This window comes from Ciconia boyciana, chromosome 14, assembly GCF_034638445.1.
Source record: "Ciconia boyciana chromosome 14, ASM3463844v1, whole genome shotgun sequence".
Lineage (NCBI taxonomy): Eukaryota > Metazoa > Chordata > Aves > Ciconiiformes > Ciconiidae > Ciconia > Ciconia boyciana.
The window spans coordinates 1,229,258-1,244,642 of NC_132947.1; the positions used below are offsets into that span (position 1 = coordinate 1,229,258).

A 15,385-nucleotide genomic window follows, 5' to 3' on the forward strand; every position below is an offset into this window, starting at 1 on the left:
AATAGAATGACTTCAGCTGTAAAACAGCAGAAGGTTTAATGCTCTAATATACACAGGGAACTACTTTAAAGTGTGGGCAACATTCATATTAGCACTCATCTAAACATCAACAAGAAAGGTCAGACCTGCAATACGCTGGCTTGCAGAAGTCTCACATTACTTAACACAATTCAAGCTTAATACAGACTAAAAGCCTAAGAAACAGACACTTGAAACCAATACTTAGATGTACAAAGACAAGGCAGCTCTTCCAGATGCGCGCATCCTTGTACATTCATCGAGTGTCCTTTACCGAAAACTCTTCTGCAGGAAAGGGCCTCAGCTCACTAGCAAGAGACAGCAACCAGATTAGGAATTTTTATTTAGTTCAAATACACAATATTTGTATACAATAGCAAAACCTGGTTTAGTCTGTAGAGAACAAGATGTCTAGATATGAAGGGAGGCCATGGAGACCCCATGGCACTGCCTGTATGCTGTGCCTCAGCCACCTGCCTCAAGTGGAGTTAAACTACTCAATAGAACAATAATGGACCCAAGTGTAGGAGTTGAGACTGAGCAGTCACGTAAAAACAACTGTTCCCTCTCTGCCTATCAAGAGAGTGGAGAGGGACGCGGTCTCCCTCTTACTGTCACATGGTTGCACATCAGCACCGAAATCTATCCGAGAAGTTGGGAGACTTCGGCATAGTCAGCGGCTGATCACTGGGCTTCACTTCTACGCTGCGGTATTTGCGTATTGGGTTTGCCTTGTGAACCTGTAAAAAAAAAATCAAGGACAAAATGAAGCAAATGGTTGCAGTTATGATGAAGCTGAAACTTGCAGGCGAGCCATCGGTGGGATGAAGGCAGGTGTCTGTCTACAAGACTACCACACCGCCTAGGGCACTGGAGCGAGCCACCAGGAACATGCAAGGCACGCTTTGGGGTTGTGGATTTTGCAAAGATCATTCTGCTCCAATGACTACACGTGTACATCTCCAGAAGTCAGCCATCCCAGCAGAACTGCCTTTTTTTTTTTTTTAAGACCAGTTGTAAAGTTAATGAGGAGTCGGTTTGCAACAGGGAAACTTGAAAAGACAGTCTTAATGCAGCTCAACATTGACATTAGCTCATTTAGTACATTCACGCATCCCTTTGGGTTACTTTACAGCCCCTGTTCAGAAATAGCTCACTTACCAGTTCTTGCCTTAGCTTAGCAACTTCTTCCTTCTCACGCTCCTCTTGTCGCTGTCTGACCTGCTCTTGATGCCTCTCCCTTATGGCTTCTATATCTGCCAGTCGTTTTTCAAATTCTTGCCGCTCTTTAGCTCTTTTTTCTGTTGCCAGCTCAAAGCTTTCAGGAACTATGGAACCAGAAAGGCTCTCTAAGTTTGGAAATAGAGGAGATAACATTGGTGCAAAGACAGTCAGGTAAAGCAGAGCAGTACTAGTGTCAAATGGAAGCCTCCCTCTGGAGCGCTTCACCTTGCAAGGGTAGTTAGTAGGTACCTCCAGGCTTCAGGAAAAGAGAAAACCTCACGCCCAAACATGAGCAGTGTTAATGCAGACGTGACCCCATCACGGGTGTTCTCATAGGAGGGAGCAAGCACACAATTGTTAGTACAAACAAGCTTTTGGCTGGTTCTATACCCTACGAAGCTTAGTCTCCCCTAAGCTGTAGATGCCTTCATCTCATCAGAAATGGGAGGAAAAGACCGACAGCTGCTGCAGAAATGCCAGCTGTCTCTACAGGGAGCTCCTTGCATACTCTTTACCCTTATCCCAAGCTAGCACACATCAATCATCTGCCAATTGTAGCATAGCTGTAAAATACAGCTGCCATGTTAGTGCAGGACAGGGGAGCAGCAGAAAGGAAACTCCCCTGCTCCCTGGGGACACAAGCTGTTAGGGAATTAGTTGATTAAGTGCACAGCACTATTGGCTGTGCTGATAAAGAAGAGGCAACAGCCAGTCTACACATCGTTTAATAGCATCAGTTCTGAGTTATCAGCCAAGCCTGTGTAGCAAGTACTTGTAACTCCACCTGATAACAGCTTATTTTCCTTTTTAGGCACAAAAGGCTCCTGGTACACCACTGTGTTGGGACGCGCTTTAAAACATGCTGCCTCCTTCTGCCTTTTCAAGTCTTCTTCAAGCTGCAAGAGAAGAGAGCCCATCAAGTGCCAGGCATAACGAAAAGACCATCTCCCTGACCCCCAGATGACTTCAGCATTCCCAACACTGGAAAAGCCAGTGTGACTTAGATCAAATAATTTGCGTAGAAAATTATATTAAAGCCAAAAAGTTGTGTCGCTTGTTGCCTGCCAGTTACTTTTGCCAAAAATAGCCTGAAGAAAGTTTCAGGTGTCCCCTGCAGACTTCACATGAGACAAGCAGTATATTATTTATATGTCAATAAATCCCCAAGCACAGAGGTGGTCAAAGGGATCCAGCTACACATAAGTGCTGCTTAGAGAATACCCCACAGCTCTTCATGCAGTTGTGGTAAATCCCATCATTTACCATAAAGGGAGAAAAAAAACCCAAATCCACCAAAATCTTTAACCCATAGCACAAGTCTCATGCCAACAACAGGATAATTCATTGCTCAAACTCAGATCCTGATTCAATTCAAGCAGGACTCTTTCTGAAGTCGATCACAACTCCACTAGCTGCTTTAAGTCTGGTCATACCTGTTATCCTTTTCATCCTACCTGCTGTTTCCAGCTCTGTAGCTTGGCAGCTCCCCGTTCATCAATCTGCAGATTGAAGGGTTCAGGCTGAGTTGGGTTTTTGACCTTCTTTTCTGGCAGCTTAACATGGTCAAAGTAAGGCAGAGGTAGTGCTTTGAACTTCGGCACCTGAAAGAAACAACTTGGAATGTTTCTTGCCCTTTCCTGAAAGGCAGGAAGCTTTGGAAGCTTAACAGCCAACAGCAAGAGGCAAGTCCTGCCACACCTTTTTTACTTAAGGAGTGGAATCCAAGATAGCTTTTCGTTCTTACCTCTTCCTTCTGCAATTCTTCTATTTTTTTCTCTTTTTGTATTTGCCGCTCTCTGTCACGGGCATCAAAGGAGAAGGGGCAAACTTCCACATGCCTCTGCTCTGGCATTTTAGGTTTGAAGGGCACTCCATAATGTGGCATAGGGTTAGCTTTGATAACAGGCACCACCTCTTTTTCCTAAAGGGATATTAGCGTTAGGATCTGACACAGCACCAGATTTCTGTAGAAAGACTACAGCTCCTGCCAAACAAAGCCATGAATATTAGAGTTCCTCCAATAAGGGTCACAACAGCATCAAGCAAACACTCTGGACACTGCAAAAATTAGTAATCCAGAAACTACCAATTTACAGGCATCCTGAGCTTCAGGCAAGTTCTTCCTCTTTCCAAACCGCTATCAGTTCTAGTACTGATGCAAATTAGACTGTAATTCTTTAATGTCCTCTTCACAAGAGGGAAAGAAGGAAAGACACGATGCACGCCAAATGCTGCTCCCCACCTCCAGGGATCTAGAGTGACTGCAGGGAGAAGAAAGATCTTGTGCAGTACCTGCCCTTCTCAATAACAGAATAGGGAAGGGCAATGTCCTTTAGAGATCTAAGCAGTTTACTTTCCTCATTCATAGCAGCAACACCTCAGAAACCCTAGGCAGTGCCCTCGTGTTTAAATTGAGTTATTTCATCGTGTACAAGAATTCAGTTTCTGTAAAATAAGTAGCAGCGACTAGATCGTTAGAAGGGAATGGCACAGAGAAAGATTACCACTGGAGGAACTGCCTCACAGGAGGGAAGGGGCTAACTGAACCAGACCATCACACCCAACTGGCAGAGGTATGGCAGGCAGGCCAAGGCAGTCACCGTGGTGGGACCAGAAGGCTCGACTACAGCCCATTCACAGCAGTTACCTTTTCTTCATCTCTGCCAGACATTCGGGTTCTGCTTTTCAAGGTGAAGACTGGAGACTTGGGGACTGTAACAGGAAGCGCTTTCTTCTCTGGAACGCCCTGTTCAGAAGAGCCAGTAAAGAGTTACCCAAGCCAAAGTGCCAAGAAAAAGCACTACAGAGAAACAACCTGACATAGCACAGTACGTACCCACTACAGTTCTTACCTAATGACAAACAGTGTTTACTGAAGATTATTAAATACATAATGCAACATAGCAACAGACATTTTGAAGCTAATTGCCACCTCAGTCCCAATTCCCACATCTGGGTATTATTAAACTTCTTACCACAACGTCCTCCAGGATTTTCGTGGGACATGGCCTAGAATGGAATTCAAAGTGCTCTTCCTCCTGCTGCTTCTTACTCTCACGCTCCTGAATCCTTTTTTCTATTTCCAACTCAAAGCCAATTGGTTGCGTGAGTTCCTTCACAGGGGGTTTCTTGGGCAGGAGTGGTCCACCCTCAAAGATTTTGTGATTGAGTCCTCGTGCTTTGAATTTGTACCTACACAAGAAAGACGGAGATAGTCACCGACATATTGTACATGGCAAGATGCAGCTTCTAGCAAATGGCTTCTCCCACAGCATAAAAGAGTAATAGTCAGGTACAGAAGCAGTTGTGCCACACACGTTATGTAGCGTGCAGCTCTAGTTCGCAATTCCTCCTTTGCTTTTGAAACAGCAAGACTTTAAGGAAAACCTTATGGATCGCTTTCCTGGAAATCCAAAACTTTGTCTACAGGAGAGTTTTGAAGTGTACGCAGGCTGTACTGGGTTTGCTTTACTAATCATAAGCTGCACTCAACCCAAGATCAGTTCTCCTAAGAGCACTTTCTTCAAAATGAACTGGCTACTTTTCACATGCCTACAATCAGAGCCACAGGATTATGCACAAGCGAAAAGAATCTCAATGTTTTTATGCTATCATTCTTTTTACACAAAAAGGGGATTCCTGAGGAGTGGTGTTTTGGCATCTGAAAGATATTTCCAGCGTGGTACAATACTCTCTTGGAGGACTAGAGTAAACCTTTACTTACTGTTGAATTTTCTCTATTTCCTCTGCTTCTAACTCTGCTGTAGTTTTGCAGGTGACGGGTCTGAAGCGCTGCTTTGTTAGAAGCACTGGCGTTTTAGCGTTTGTAGGCCGAGCCTTCACCAGCTTTCCTGGAACTGGGCCTATAAATTCAAGTCACAGAGACTAGCAGTTAATGGCAGGGCCTGCAACAGACACAGACTGTTGGCTCAGTAGAGTAGTCAAAGCATCTTTCTGGCTCTACCACCATCTCTGTGGACAGCCTCCTGGCCGGACATAGCCAGGACTGCTCACCTTCGTTAGATTTCCTGCTCCTCAAATGGTAACGAGAGGGGGTGCGTTTTTGGAATGCTTCTACCTGCTCAGCAAGGGACACATATTCTGATGTGGTTTCTTCGAGTTTTCTTTTGCTTCCCTGGGACAGATTGAAAGGTTTGGGGACAGTGCATCCCTTCGGCATTCGCCCCTGGAGACAAAAAACTACAGTCATTATGGCCGTTTAACACAGGATGCTTCAATGACATTTCCTTTCCCCACCAATTCACAGTATCTGTCCCTTCCCTTTATTGAAAAGAAGATAACACTTAACATTAGAGACAAGTCTTAACTGTCTGAACACGTACAAGCTAGTCATATTGGGAAACCGTATGAAGATTAAAGCACAAAGCGTAATGACCAAAAGATATGACATTAAAGGGCCCTTTTCAAAAGGGTCCTTTAGAGTCTTGTGGCAATGCAGATACACAGTGAGCAAACAGTTACGTTTGCACAATGCTCGCCTCTCCTATGGTAACCCTCTTTGTGGATTACCAGCAGCACGTGTGTTGCAAAAGCAGAAAGAAAGTGATGTCAATAATTAGTCAGCTGACTGCTGGAAATACTCTGGTTCTCACCGGAGAAGGAGGATGCTTTCTCAGTACCGCTGCAAAATCCACTTCCTTGTACTCATTCCCAGGCTGGCTTTCACCATGCTGTTTAATTCTATCCTCAGTGCAGAAGTGGAAGTCAATTGGCTTTGTTACTTGACCAACAGTTCTCTTCACAGGTTGTCCTAAAGAAAGAGAGCATGTAAGGTCTGGAAGCCTTTTGGGGTGGGGTGGGGATTTGGAGAAAAAAGATGGGAAAAAAAAGAAGTATTTACTTTCTAACAACTTGAAAAGGTTTTGGAGAACTCATCTATAACCTTTCAAAACATGTAAAAAACCAAACAAACCTGTTTCCAGGCAGTTTAGGGGCTGATCTCCATTAAAAGCCCCCTATAATCCTAATACTTATTACAAAATCGGGAATGTTTGTTTTTAAAGGTACTTGTACAGCTCTACGCAGCACTCTCCAGCTGAGCCCAGTACAGCTTCAATTTGCAATTCAGCTAGAGCCCACCTGCTCCAGCAATAGCTGCTTTCAGAGACTCCTCGTTCTTCTTCCGTAGCTCCATAACCTCCCGCTGCAACTGCTGCATCTTTTCCAGCTCCTGCTCCTCTGTACTCTTCAGCTTGCCAGAAAGATTGGTCCTCCTGCAAAAGCATGTTAAAGACTGAGATACGCCTTCTTGCTTCACTGGTTATTAGCATGATGTTAGTGCAAGGAACATGCTTATCTCCGACTTCATTGCAGGAGCATCATTCGTTCTAAAAGTATACTCTTTAGAAAAGATCTGTTTAGATTTTTTTTGCTCAAGAAAGCTTGCAGCTAACTGCTATCCTGCATATGCATTTGCTGTATGCACGCTTCATCCATTAGCAAGACAATGTTTTCCTCAAATTAAAAACAAAAGCTTTCCTTTGCACAGGTTCAGTTGGTGAAGTACATTTCATCCTAATATTGTTGTCTTGATCCGGTGTTTACTAAATGTGATACCATCACATGCTAAGTTGAAGTTGAAAACACTCTAGCCAGAGCTGTCACCTAAATCAACTGTGATTAGCAAAGACAAGTCACAAGAAAGCTACGTACTTTAACATTGTTGGCGTGGAGGGGATGGCCAGCTTGCTTTTCCCTCTCCCTGGGGAGAGGTCAGGATTCTGCAAGGGCTCTCTCTTCATGGATACTTCTGCCAGTTTCTCTCTGCTGCTAGAACTAAAGTAACAGGTTGTTATGGCAAACCACTCAAATTAGCTGTGCTCTAAATGAAAGATCACCTGCAGCCCTCACCACCATGCATAACATCCCAACACCTGGTGAGTTCTAAGGTATGCCAGACTGGCCTTACCTCACCACGGGCCCAGGTATAGATCGTCTAGTTTTCCCTGGTACTCTAAGGCTGTAGAAGGGAAGATGAATTACTGAGTTTTGGAACTCAGGCTTTTCTTGAGGAGGTAGGTGTACTGTAGTTCATCTAGGTAAAGCAGCATTTGAAAGATCGCACTCAATTTCCTGCCCTCAAGCTTATCACCATGTGATATCTTAGCGGTTAAGCTAATTAGAGAAATATTTTAGCTGCGACTCTCTCATAGCTTATGACTGCCTGACGACTTCCTGCTGGACAAGTTAGGCCAAATTTAAAGCTAGCTGACAGACACAGAGTATGGAGTAGGAAGCCCAAGCTTATTTCATTCACATCTCTACCTCCAAACAGAGCATTTCCTTCAGGTCTTACAGCCATTTCTTCTTGGGAATCAGGTTTCGGTCACCTCCCCCTAACATTCCTGTGAGAACCCCCTCAGTCATGTGGAAATCCTTTCCAAAGAAACAGCTGTATCTCCCTTCCCAGCCCAAACAGAAGGACTTTGATGACGTACATTCTCATTTTTTTCAGGGGTGGAACATCTTCCTTATTAACCAAGGCATTAGCATTTCTCTCCACTTTGATTCTAGCTGGCTGTTTGTGCTGCTGTGTTTTTCTCTGCTTTGTAGCCTGCCTTCTACTCGCTCTAGAGTAGAACAGAAAATGGAGGTTAGTTTTCCCACAGGTCTGAAGACACACAATCTGTACAACACTTTTTAAATCAGTGCGTCACCTAACCCCAACATGCCCCCTATGCAAATTCTGTGTTTAACACAACAATCCAAATGCAGCATGAATTATTTAAGTTTAACAATCCATAAACTTAATATTCTTTGGTATATATGAGCATACAGAGGCCCTTGCGTTCATATCAAGAAGGAGTTCTGCACAACTCTGGCAGATATAAACAAAGAAACTTTATAAGCCACTTCAGTTTCAGATATCTTCACATTCCAGAAGCTCCTAGTGCTACCAAGTCTCATTTGACAAGTATGTGAGACACTGCATTACATTTCCACCCCTAGAGATTGTCCCTCCAGCTTAGCAAGCAGATCGGCTGTCCCAGTACACGATCTCTGTGCTGGAGAACTTCAGACCCATAGGATGACCCACAAACAGCTAGAACTGCAGATCCTGAGAGCAAGGACCCGCTTAGTTACACCGTCATCAATCTTCATGCAAACTGAAGACAAGTATTTCACCTTTGAGAGGCCTCTGCAGGAGCAGCAGCTCTCCAGCTTGTCAGGGATCCAACAATATTCTGAGGAATCACACTGGCCTGCAGACATCCTGCTTCACCGTCCTCTTCACCATGGCTTTCACCTGAGAACAGTGACAAATGTCAGCTCATATATATACACATACATACACACACACAGAGAGGAATGCTGAAGTGAAAACACACGAGACCTTGCTAGACAACAATATATGAAGATGGTCCCACAAAAGCCAGATTGAGGCCTTTTCATTTTGCCAGTGAAAAGCAGGTAAAATTTATTCTCCCCCCCGCACCATGCCAGCTTACTCATTGTTATTCCTTGTGATGTGACAGAAGACAGATTAATATCAGGCTTTGAAAAAGCAGGGCTGTTCTGCGAGACCTCTGCCAGGTTTTCTGCAGGAGGGACATTCTCCAGATTGGCTTTTTGGTCTGTGAGGGAAGAGAGACTTTCACTATACATACTATGTTAGGAATTTTTAACAATACCTCAGAATATCATTATGATGTTAACAGAGTCATCTGGCAAGTTACAGATGACAATCAAAGTTTAAATACAAAAACAAAACAAACACCCATGCACGATGAGTGATGCAGTTAACAACATGACTAATCCACTGGCACAGAAGCCAGGCCCAAAACAAGGATCATGCCAAGCCCTCATCCAAAGAGAAAACAAATCAAGGAGTTGGAAGCAACTTACCAAACCAGGAGTCTGCATCATGTACATCATCATCGCTCAGAGTTGCAAAGTTGATGCAAGGGTTTGGGACATCAAAGGAATAGCGAGATTCCGGGTGAGACATCTTCACCTTCACGCTGTCCCCGCGAGTCCTCTGCTTGCACTGCTACAGTCCTTTAGACAACAAGCATTGGTGACCTGTTATACCAAACCAAACACGGGTGTCAGCTAAATCATTCTCCACCTCTCTTCCTCTGCACAGTTTCTAGAGATAGACCCTGGGACAGTCTTTGGTACATTTTCCTGTCTTGTAATTCACAGCCTTCGGACGGAATGCCTCATAAGCAATGCAGTTTTTTATTCTACTGCTGACTGGCAAAGCTAAGGAAGTTTTACCACTGTTGACATTTTCAGGTTCAAAGCTATCAAAAAGATCAAATTTTGAAGGTTTTCTTGGTACCTGTAGGTGCTGGAATTGTATTTTTTAAAAGGAAGTAAAGTACAAAGCTTTTCCAGAGTGTGACCGATTTGTCCTTTCCTCCCTCACCACAGGCAGCAAAGAAAAGTTCTTACCCTTACCAGGGCACAGATTTATGAAGCAAGAGCCTGATGACGAGGCTGACCCCAGCGCCCTGCAAAGCGCAGCCTTTCTCCCTCTGAAGGGCTACAAACAAGAACTAAAGACACAAACATGCTCTTCTACAGAGTAAATTGTTTTCCAAAGCAGGAAGAGAGTTCTGTAGAGTATTGTTACTGGGCAAAAAGTAGGAAGATGGGCAGTGTAGGGCGCTTGCCACGTTCCACAGCACTACCCCGATGCTGGCCAGGCTGTAAACAAACCAAGCACTGTGACTGTGTCAAGAACAGTCCCTGCAGTTAATTACTGGAGCACGGACAGCAGGAGGAGTCCCTGTGTCAACAGGTGATATTAAACTCAGCGGAACAGGAATAAAGCCAGCGACAAAGTTATAAACCCTTAAATCGGAACAAAACCTTTTTGCAAAGGTGTTTTTGTGCTTTCATGATGCCTCGCACAGCTGCAAGGCAAAGCCCATGAGGATGTGTTATAAAACACTCCCTAAGGAAATCACCTGAACTTTGCTTTTATGAGTCCAACCAACTCTAAAGCAGTGTATTCTTAATCCACAAAGTCTCAGACCTAAACCATCTGTCTAGGCAGACCACACATGGTTCAACCCAGACTGTATGCTCCATAAATAAGAAAATGTTCAAGAGTAAGTCATCAGCCCTCCCTCCCGAAGACAGCTACACTGAGAAGCCTTCAGTTCCCCAGCACAGAACTGCAATAGTTAAGGGGAAGAATGTCAGCAGAGAAGCATCAGCTACATGACTGTGAAGATGTCAGGGTAGGACCCAAAGAAGGCAAACAGAAGAATCAGAGCCAAAACCAACTGTAACCGAGCTCAAGACACGGCTGGAATCGAATGCTTTCCTACCACCCTTAATCAAGATAGAGTTTCTGTCAACACTATCCACTTTTTTAAAAATCAAATGCGTCATCTGCATTCTCCCCTCACCCTCCCCAGTCAGTCCACCGAGCCGGAGCTCCAGGCATCGTGTTTCACAGATACTTGTGTCCACTGCTTCGCTGCTGCACTTTCCAACTTTTTACTGTGCAAAGTCCATATTCTTTCATAGTGTCAGCACCCTCATCTCTGACCTCACCACCAACCCCCTTCTCTCTCTCCCTCCCAGATGGAAGCAAATAGCCAGTCATGAAAAGAAGGGGAGTGCATCAATGCCACAGTTTCATACATCAAGTTTCTTGAAAGAGCCAGCAGGGAGGTAAAAGTTATCGTGACTGAACTCCAGAGGGTCCGTTTCAGTCAGATGAACTCACGTCATCCGCTTTTCAAATCCCTACGTACCCTCCGAGGCCTGCGCAGAATAGGATTGACTGTGAAGCAGCAGTTTGCTGAAAGGCATCTCGCTCCTCCACCCGTTGACTCAGCTTGGGACCGAGCTCCCGTCACTCAGGAACGTTACGGTGATTGATCACTCCAGTATGCCCACCACAATGCTTCTGCAATCAGAACAGGCTCAGCCAAGTACAGCCCGAAGCCTGCTGCCCACTCCCTTGAGGCATTTAAAAACACCCGATCATGATTTTCACAGCAGAACCACCATTATCTCAATCTTTTCTTTAAAAACAGGAGGCAAAATTCTTTCTCTCCACTGTGGCACTCTTCCACCAGAAACGAGGTGCAGAAATTTCTTCTAATTAATAGGGACATTACCTAATTAGCAGGCACTGTGTGCCTTTACCACATTACAGACACACTGCAATCCTACATAACTACGGCACAGATTTAAAGCATAACCCTGCTCTCCCCCACATCCATCACCTCCTGTGTCGACACTAGTGTTCGCAGAGCTTCGCAGCGAGCCAGCCAGGGAACCCTCACCCCTGTTCTACACAATCAGCTTTCACCTGGTTCGCAGAGAGCTGCTCACACCACCACTGGTGCAAGAAAGGAGGGGGATCCGGTCCTCTCGCTTTCAAAAATAGCCCAAATTCCTTTTATCAAAGTGACTGCCTAACTAAAACCTTAATTCTCTCTCTAGGTCTGCTCCCCTCACTGACCTAAGTGTGCTACACGGCCACGACCCCACACGGTTTCTGTACAGAGCAGCACAACCATATCCACAAAGAGGAACAGACGATGGACGAGTTTCTCTGCACATCAGGTTTCTTTTGAGCAACTACTCTTTGGCACATTCCAGAAGAGTGCCTTGGCCTAGTTTAGATTGGTTAGCTTTGAAAAAGGATTAAGCTAAATTGGAACAAGCATTCCTATCCCAGAATAAGACTGATCCAACAGCAAGTGCAATAGGTATTTTGGAATAACTTCACACCTCGCTCTAATCCAAATTAGCTTTAAAATGCTGACATGATTCCATCACAGATGTCCTCAGCGTCTTTTCTCAATGTAGTTGTTAATTTCTTGCCAAAAACATTTAGGGTGGACAAGGCTGGAGAGGAGTAACTCCAACAAGACCTACCCAGTATTGGCCTAGCTGCAGCACGTGAAACTCAGCACCAAGAGCGTCGTAAGGGAGCACTTCACAATTGTGACCTAACCAAAAGAGCCTCTTATTTTTAGAGCAGCAGCCCAGCACCGACTGATGGTCATCAGGCAATACAATAACAGCACCCACTGTCTGGGACAAAGATCCTCCCGGCCGGGTGAGCCTTTGTGTCAGAGAGAGGAACCAGTTCCAAGATGAGAAATTAGAGGTCAGGAGGAGAGAGAATGGGGGAGTTTGGGTTTGGGGGAGCAGCAAGGGACAGACAGAAGGAAGGTGCAGAGAAGACCTGCTCTTTCTTGCCGCCTTGCAATGTAATTAGATAAGCCCCTGGTCAACTTGAGAAAACACCTTATCACAATACACCACTGGAGCTTCATATGCTGCAGGCGTTACTTACTCTAAATTCTAACAGGACTGGAAAGGGAAAAAAATAGTACCAGATACACAAAACCAATATTCCGAGTTACATTAGCAGATAAATCTGAAGCCAGTTGATCCACAAGCCTCAAAACCCAAGATGGACAATTGGGAATAGGCAAGAGAAGCTTCCTCAAGGCCGAGGAAGCTGCACGGCAATTTGCTGCAGCAATTCCAGTGCCTTCTGTTGGGCATTCAACATCGACTGCCGTTTGAACGCAGGACACCGCACTGACCAGGCAACTTGCTTAATTCAGCCTGGCAGCTTCTTTATTGTCCAGCAACCCAAAGCTTTCCCTCATTTTTATAGAGATGATAATCCAGGCAAAGTTCCCAGATGCTTTTCACGGGCTAAGATGTAAATTGGACCATTACAAGGGGCTGGAAACTGCCTCTAGAGATACAGTCCTGTCAGAAGGTATCCCACCACAGAGCCGCCATGTGAACCCCTTCAGCACTATGCCAGCAACCACTAACAGAAGTCATCCTTGCTTTTCCCTGAGTGGTGTCAAGTGAACACTTTTAACAAATTCTGGATCTACAGCTTCTCCTTCCTCTCTGGCACTCCTCACTCAAAGCTCAAGCTTACTTTTCCACAGCACGGAATCAACACTGAATTCATCATCCCGGGTACAGAACAGAGGCAACACTGCTGTTCCATCATGTAATACTCAAATTTGGAGACTCTTTAACTCTACGCAGGTGAGAGATGAGCATGCAGAGAGCTCTGCGGACCACCCCGACCTGCCGTCATTAGCCTACGGCAAAAGGAGCGAGGTACTGGAGCAGCAGTTTTTCTCCAGAGCAGCCTTTGCTCTGCCCACGGCGGCCCAGACCCACCTCCCTTCCAACAGCCCAAAATAAACAGCCATGACATCTCACGCTCCGTAAATGAGATCCCACAAGTTTTAGAAGACATGAAGATGGGACATTCTAAGAATAGCTGTTCAAGGAAAAATAAATTATTTTTAGCCAGTATAACCTCAACTTGTTGTTAGATAAGTTGAAGCTCCTCTAGTTTAAAAAAAGTGCTGTATAAAAATAACTAACTTAATACCTTTTCTGTTACTTAAGCCAGGTTTTGCCTGGTTTTCTTCCCTCCTTTTCCTAGGAAGCAGGATTGGGTTTGAGAAGAAGTAACCTAGTTTTTCATAGCCCCAAAGTTAAGATGCACGCTTCAGGTTTTGAGCAGTCGGTGTGGACGAGGAGTTACTGACACAGGGCAGCGGGCAGGCTGCTCCACGCTGTATTTCATGGTGAAAGGCACACGCCTCTCGTCGGATTTTGTGATTGTTTGAACACTCACAGCTCGGCACGCAACTTTATTTTACCCACGAGGCAGTTACCCCATCCTAAGGCTTATTTCAGTACTGCGAACCCCTCTTCAGGGAGGGAGCCCTTCGCCACGGCGGCTCCGCCCGCCGCCGGCCTCCCGCAGCCCAGCCACGGGCCGGCCCCAGGCCCCGGCTCCCTCAGCCCCACGGGCACGCGGGGTTTGTAATTATAACCCTCGGGGATTGAGGCCCACGCCACGGGGCTCCGGGTGGGCTCCTGCCCTCCAGCCACCATGTTAGGCCACGACAAAAGCGGACCCGGGCACGGGCTAAGCGCCCGGAGCCGCTTCCCCCCTCCGTTTCCCAGCCGCGCCCTCTGGCCTCACAGTGCTGCGAGAGGCCGGAGCCGTGTCACCGACACCTGGACTCGGAGCAGGCCCACGGCCCAGCCCAGGGCACAGCCATATCCCCCACAGCCGGAGAGCCCCGATCGGATCACAGGGGAGGGCTACGGCCCAGGTCGCCGTTACCGGACGGCATCTACCAGGGGAGAGGGGCAGGTGAGGCGAAGCCGAGAGCCCCCCCACGGCGGGAGGGGGGGCGGGGGGCGCCCGGTGCCCGGTAACCCCCACCCGCTCCCACTCACCTCAGCGCCGCGGCCGCCGCGCGCCGTACCGCTGCCTGCCGCCGTTAACGGATTTCAAACAGCTCCTCCGTCCGAACCAACCAATCAACGCCTAGGGCACACCCTTGGTGCGTGCCGATTGGACGGGTCGCCAGGAGGCCAGGAGACCCGGATGAGCAAACTCCACCCCGCGGATTCGAGCGCTGCCCGCAAAGGCTGACGGGAAACGTAGTGCCCGCGCGCACAGCACCACAAACACCGGCCAGAAAGCAAACTACAACTCCCACAAAGCACTGCGCGGGGCGCGCCCAGCCAATCAGGCGAGGCAGCGCTTTGAGTGTTGTTCGGAGGCGGCCTATCAGCTGCCGGTAGGCGGGTCCCCCGAGCAGGGCCGGGCGGGGCGGCTCGGGGCCGGTGCCCACACCCCGCCGGGCCCGGGCGGCCTCGGGACCGGTGGCGGCAGGGGAGACCGGGCCCTGGTACCACGGCTGTACCTTATGTGATCGCTGGAGCGTCTGGCTTGCGGCTGTGAGTAAGCAGGTAGCAGGCCTCTGTCTCTCCCCCGCCGCAGGTGTCCTCGATCAAGCGCAGGCAGCCTGCCCGCACTCCCAAAGCCCTGCCTGCCTTCCCCCCGCTGCCGGCTGCTCCTCACCAGATCAGCTCCTCTGACCGCCTGACCCAGGGAAGGTGGCTTCCACCACCCGCCCCTTCCAGCGAGCGCAGTCGGGCTCCCTGCTGCTGGGGGCAGGTGCCCTTTAGGCAACATTACCTACCCCTGCGCCTGCATTAAACTCCCCGTAGCAGCGAGAAAGCCAGACAGCGGGCTCTGCTAACAGGGGAGGGCTCTGCCGACGAGAGGGCCGAGCCACAGCTGCCTTCCGCCGCCTCGACGCTGCCCGCATCCCGCCGTGGGCGCAGCGGGCGGCCGCAG

The 15,385-nt window shown here is 47.4% G+C and overlaps 1 protein-coding gene across 6 annotated transcripts; it reads right to left on the bottom strand.

Annotated features, from left to right (window-relative positions):
- Positions 1 to 344: 344 nt before the first annotated feature.
- TPX2 (TPX2 microtubule nucleation factor) lies at positions 345 to 15,194 on the bottom strand. 6 transcript variants are annotated; one of them, XM_072879392.1, is made up of 18 exons: positions 14,949 to 15,194; positions 9,109 to 9,285; positions 8,712 to 8,837; positions 8,389 to 8,509; positions 7,701 to 7,832; positions 7,172 to 7,222; positions 6,916 to 7,038; positions 6,343 to 6,476; positions 5,856 to 6,013; positions 5,257 to 5,428; positions 4,967 to 5,105; positions 4,218 to 4,434; positions 3,890 to 3,988; positions 2,987 to 3,163; positions 2,697 to 2,843; positions 2,027 to 2,138; positions 1,180 to 1,367; positions 345 to 758 (listed from the first exon to the last, which is right to left on the bottom strand). In XM_072879392.1, the coding sequence occupies exons 2-18, from the start codon at positions 9,209 to 9,211 to the stop codon at positions 648 to 650; spliced, it is 2,310 nt and encodes a 769-aa protein (XP_072735493.1). In that variant the 5' UTR covers positions 9,212 to 9,285; positions 14,949 to 15,194; the 3' UTR covers positions 345 to 647. The 6 variants fall into 6 exon arrangements, with proteins under 6 accessions (XP_072735493.1, XP_072735495.1, XP_072735492.1 ...); XM_072879394.1 differs by lacking the exon at positions 14,949 to 15,194 and adding an exon at positions 14,476 to 14,629 and having other exon boundaries at positions 1,180 to 1,346; XM_072879391.1 differs by lacking the exon at positions 14,949 to 15,194 and adding an exon at positions 14,476 to 14,628.
- Positions 15,195 to 15,385: the final 191 nt, after the last annotated feature.

Coding starts and splice junctions, on each gene's coding strand:
- TPX2 (XM_072879392.1), bottom strand. CDS start 9,211: ATGTCTCACCCGGAATCTCGCTATTCCTTTGATGTCCCAAACCCTTGC. Junction 8,838..9,108: donor TGATGCAGACTCCTGGTTTG/GTAAGTTGCTTC, acceptor CTTCCCTCACAG/ACCAAAAAGCCAATCTGGAG. Junction 2,844..2,986: donor AAGAATTGCAGAAGGAAGAG/GTAAGAACGAAA, acceptor TGTTTCTTTCAG/GTGCCGAAGTTCAAAGCACT.